The sequence below is a fragment of the Nematolebias whitei genome, chromosome 1 (genome assembly GCF_014905685.2).
Source record: "Nematolebias whitei isolate Nwh7 chromosome 1, NemWhi1, whole genome shotgun sequence".
Taxonomy (NCBI): domain Eukaryota; kingdom Metazoa; phylum Chordata; class Actinopteri; order Cyprinodontiformes; family Rivulidae; genus Nematolebias; species Nematolebias whitei.
The window spans coordinates 44349603-44354848 of record NC_056498.1 but is presented as its reverse complement, the minus strand read 5'-3'; the positions used below and the strand labels follow the sequence as shown (position 1 = coordinate 44354848).

At 45.8% G+C, this 5246-nt stretch overlaps 1 protein-coding gene across 1 annotated transcript in view; it reads left to right on the top strand.

The window, feature by feature from the left end:
• The window catches only part of LOC119420350 (cilia- and flagella-associated protein 46), a 51956-nt gene that overhangs the window by 31149 nt on the left and 15561 nt on the right, over window positions 1-5246 (top strand). Inside the window, exons 22-26 of the mRNA XM_037687770.1 lie at window positions 1190-1285; window positions 1366-1426; window positions 2541-2672; window positions 3686-3886; window positions 3957-4082. Of these exons, the coding sequence (XP_037543698.1) occupies window positions 1190-1285; window positions 1366-1426; window positions 2541-2672; window positions 3686-3886; window positions 3957-4082 (616 nt within the window). The remainder of the gene's footprint in view (window positions 1-1189; window positions 1286-1365; window positions 1427-2540; window positions 2673-3685; window positions 3887-3956; window positions 4083-5246) is intronic.

Here is a 5246-nt window from a genome sequence, read left to right as displayed (position 1 = left end):
CCATCCATCAAACCATCCATCCATCAAACCATCCATCCATCCATCAAACCACCCATCCACCCATTCATTTCATTCATTCATTTATTTTACCCACTTTTCCTTTCTGGGGCTCATGGAGCTGGTGTCTGTCTCCAGCAGTGATAGTGTGTGAGAAGTGGGCACACCTGGACAGGTTTCCAATCCATCACAGGGACACCTGGACATGTTTCCAGTCCATCTTAGGGACACCTGGACATGTCTCCAATCCATCACAGGGACACCTGGACATGTTTCCAGTCCATCACAGGGACACCTGGACATGTTTCCAGTCCATGTTAGGGACACCTGGACATGTCTCCAATCCATCACAGGGACACCTGGACATGTCTCCAATCCATCACAGGGACACCTGGACATGTTTCCAGTCCATCACAGGGACACCTGGACATGTTTCCAGTCCATCACAGGGACACATAGAGACAAACAACCATTCACTCTCTCACCCAGTTCTAGGAACAGTTTAACTTGTAATGAGCCTAACGTGCAGGTTTTTGGTCTGTGGGAGGAAACTGGAGAACTTGGGCACAAAAGACCTTCATGCACAGGAAAAACACGTAAACTCCACCCAGAAAGGCAAACGAGCGTTTCTTTTTCTTTTACAAAAATCATCCACCTGAAACCAACACTGAGACCCAAACTCATGTCCAGCAGTTCATCTGTTGCAGCCAGTAAGGAGGACTCTGTTCATCCATCCAGAGTCGTCACTGAGTGACAGTCCGCCCACATTTCAATGACTTCTTTTTCAATGACAGCTTTTTGAGGCAAACCAGCCCAAACACACCAAACACACACCATTTACTGTCAGGAAAGAAACCAGTGCCAGCTCTCAACCCTCCATAGTCTTCGTTTAACTTTAGACATCCATCGTTTCCAGAGAGCGGGTGGTGTTTGTTATCTGCTGCCTTCACCAGAGCAGGCGGGTCAGGACACGTATCAATAATCTGTTCCAGCTGAGCGTCCCATGTTAAAGAAGCTACAGTTAAACTGTAAAAAAATGTCTAAATTCCAGTTTGTTCCTGTCCAAAACGTTCTGATTCCAGAACATCTCAACACACCTGGAGAGACCTGTGAAGTCTGAGCTTCTGCTCCTTTTGGTTCCTTCATGATTTCATTTGATGTTCCTGTTCCTTCTGGTTTTCTGTCCAATCAGGATTGTGAGGACCTGCGTTCATCTGGGCCTGGAGGACCTTTCACCCAATCAGGAGCTCTTAAATCTGATCCAGATCCCAGAAGAAGAACAAATAGAGTCTGTGAACCCTGAGATCTAAACAAATTCTGATGTTTGCTCATGATTGATGTCTTATAATGTTGCATTCATGACTGCAGGAGCCACAAAGCCATGGTGATTTCTCAGAAGAGAAGAAGCCTTCACACGTCACATGACCAGGTCGTTTACACAAACAAACAAACAAACAAACAAACATTTTTTACAAGGGTTGACAAGTTTAGTCTAATTTCTCTCAGATAAATTCAAACCATGTAGTACATCATCTGCGTGCAGTGGTTTGTGGATCTTACTGTAGATCAGTGCAGCCTTTTTAAAGAGCCATTCTGAACATTTTGAAGTGGGGTTCTGTTCATAAGCTATGAAGAAATAATATCCTACCTGCTGTAGATAGCTCTGTTGATGACCTCAGGAGACCAAAGTTGATAAAAAAATGGCTCTAATCTCCAAACCTTTGCATCGTTTCATGCCAACATTATTTTATACATCTTTACTGAGCCATCAGTTTTATAAAACCTGAACATTTGCATGTTTGATTTCTTCTGCGTGTAAAACGTGTAAAACCTGCAGCAGCTGCTAGCTTTAGCACGTACATATAATACAACCTGCAGCTTCGACCATCCATCATTATCTTTACCCGCTTCATCCATTTTGGGTCACAGGGGTCGCTGGTGCCCATGTCCAGCAATCACTGTGCGCGGGGCGGGGGACACCCTGGACAGGTCTCCAGTCCATCACAGGGACACCTAGGGACAATTTAGAGTTACCATCAGTCTAACATGCATGTTTTAGGTCTGTGGGAGGAAACTGGAGCACCTGGAGAAAAGCCACGCAGCACAGAGAGAACATGCAAATTCCACCCAGAAAGACCCCCGGACCAGGATTTGAACCAGGGACCTTCTCGATGAGAGGCAGCAGCTCTACCAGTTGCGCCACCGTGCTGCAGCTTCGACCAAATGATGTGAATTTAATGACGATCTAAAACTTTAACAGTTTACCTCAATCTTTTATTTTGGAAGTTTAAAGTTGTTTGAAGTCGGCAGTCGCTTCGTTGACGTAAAATGAATTGCTCTGAGAAATTAGCTGAAATATCCTTTTAAAATCTAAATGACGTCACCTTGAAGTTCACTTAGATCTCACGTGATGTGAGAAAACAGTTTCCACGTATGAACCTCAGGCGTTTACACGGATGTATTTTAATTTGAACGTTCGGGTTTATCGACATTAAACGTGATAAACGTGACGGCTTCTTCAGGAAGCTGATGTGGCTGACCAGTCGATGGCGTGGAGACCAGATAAAGACGTGACGCTTCAGGATCTCTGGTTGGACAAAGCTGAGGTCTGCCTGGACCTCGACCTCCTTCAGCCGGCCAGGCAGCTGCTGGCCGAGGCCCACATGGTGGCTGCGGTGAGTTCACAGACATGAAGAGTGGCTGGGAAAAATCCAAACTGATCAACAACTGGAGAAATTACATTTCCTGTCCAAATGCAGTGTGAATGGTTATTGCTGAAGAACTTGCTGAAATGGAGCTGAAATGGAAGAACAAGCCTAACTTAGCAGAAAGAACACGTATTTGCTGAATTAGGTTTAAATGAGCGGAAATTAGCACAAAAATTGGGAAGTTAGTTCAAAAAGCTGAACTTAGAAAAAAGTATGTGAAAAGGCAGAAGGAAGTGGAAGGAGCTGAAAAGAGCTCAAAAATGTGGAATTAGCTTAAAAGGCTCAAATTGGAATAAAACAGCTAAAAAGTAGCTGAAATAGCAGAAAAGGCTGAAACTTGTAGAAATAAGCTGAAAGGAGCACAAAACAGCTGAAATTAGCAGGAAGAAGTTGAAAGAAGCACAAAACAGCTGAAATTTGCCGAAAGTAGCTTAAACAAGTTTAAATTTGCAGCAGGAAGCTGACAGAAGCTGAAGCAGGACAAAACGTGAACGGAGCAGTAAAATGTTGTGAACACATCTAAAGATGTCAGTTCAGTTTCTATGAGAACAAAATGTCAGAAAAGGCTAAATATTTCAAACAGCTAAAGTTGCACCAAAACCAAAAGTCAGAGCAGGATTGTCCTGAAAGAGCCGAACGTTTTATTTATGATTTGTTGAAATAGATGGAAACTGTGGGACGAGAAAGATGCTGAAAAACGTGCAGAACAATTTAAAGGAACTGGAATAATAAATGTAAACCGGGTCAGAAGAGAGTGAATGCTTCATGAGCATCCTCTCTGTTGCCTACAGGGAGTCCGAATGTGCAGACATCTGAATGTTTTTATGCTTTCGTGTGTCTAAATTAAAAGGGTTCATAAATGAGAGACAAGATCAAAAATGTGAGTCCTCACTTTAGCTTCTCGTCACGACTGCATGTGATCATGTCTTCAGTTCGAGTTATTCACACACACACTAATGTCCACCCAACGATGCCTTCAGGAGCTCCGAGATAAGAACGCCGTATCAAGAAGTTTACTGATCCTGGCCCGTCTGGCCTGCATGGAGCAGAACTTTTCTGAGGCTCTGATGCTCTTGGATAAAGCCCAGACGTTGGGAAGGACCGCTGAGTTCTGGTACCAGCTCACCCTCATCAGGGTCACAGCTGTGGTGGGCCAGGGAGACCCAGATTCTCAAACCAGGGTAAAGACACGCACCTGGAGTGGAGCTCCGTGTGGTGGACATGTTTGTCATGAAACTTTGTCTCTTCCAGGTGGATCGCGTTGTGCACGCAGGCTGCGAGGCTCTGCAGCTGCTTCAAACGCAGCACACGAACAGAGCTCCACAGCTGAGCTCCGTCATCGCATCGTTACGTCTCAGGTTCCTGCTCTTCTGCCCAGTTCTCCTAAAATACTCACTTCTGTAACTCGGATCAGTCTTTAAGCTCAGGGCCACGTGGGTCCAGCGCAGGACTTGGAACAGCTTCTTGAACGTGCAGCTCCGTCTGGAACGTCAAACAATCGAGAGCGATTTGACTAAAAACGGTGCCCCCCCCCCATCAACGGGGCTGAGTTTTAGTGAGAGTTCAGCCCGGTCCTGTTTGGACCTGCAGCTCAGGCTTGACAGCAGAACCATCGGTCAGAGTCTGAACTGGACTTCCCACGGCTGAGCTGCTGTTTGCAGAACTTCAACACTTTTTACACGCACGCGTCTTTTCACGTCTTCTGCAGTTTCTGCATGAGCGTCAGCCTCGGCTGTAGGACCGACTCCCTCCGGAAACCCCCGAGGGCAGGAGGAACTCACCAAACTCTCTGACTTCCTTCATATGTGAGCGCAGGATCGTTTCTTTCAAACTGATCGTGAACTTTCATCGATCACAATCAATGTTCTAGCTCCTACAGTTCAGGGTAGGGGTGCACCGATCACCGATCAATGATTTCGAACGTCTGACCTGCTCATTCTGATTTTAGTCCGTACGGGTTTTGTTTTATAAGCGACTCTGTCAGGTGTTATAAGGTGCACATTCAGTTTTCCAGTTTTATTTTACTGAAATCTTACTCTTGAACAACGTCCTAGTTTCCCACGTATCTGCCGATGTCCAGTCTCCAAAATGAAATAAATGGTGTCCGTGCACCCCCAGTTCAGGGTGGTTTAGTTGATGCAACATGAATGAAGCTTCTCGTTTCTGTCTGTCTTATTAGGACTGCTGTCAGGGAGTGACAGACAGGTGTGTGCTCACCACGGTCCCTCTGGTGCTTCTCTCTGCGGTTTTAAATTAAAACATTCAGAGCATTCAGTTCCTGTTGGCTTTAGAGAGGAGCGGCGATGAACGTAGGAGCGCTTCAACGTTTAGTCACCAATGTTTTATAGAAGTTCCCAGAAGGTCTGAGTACAGACGGTGCAGCGGGGGTTCCCAGAGCACCAACTTTCACCCAAGTCAGCAGAAGGAAGACTCACGACCGCAGCCGTTCATGGTGAACGCCAAGCGTTGCTCTGAACTTGTGCAGATGGAAGACGACGTGTGCTTTTTATGCAACAACGCTCTTCACATACTTCCTGGAGT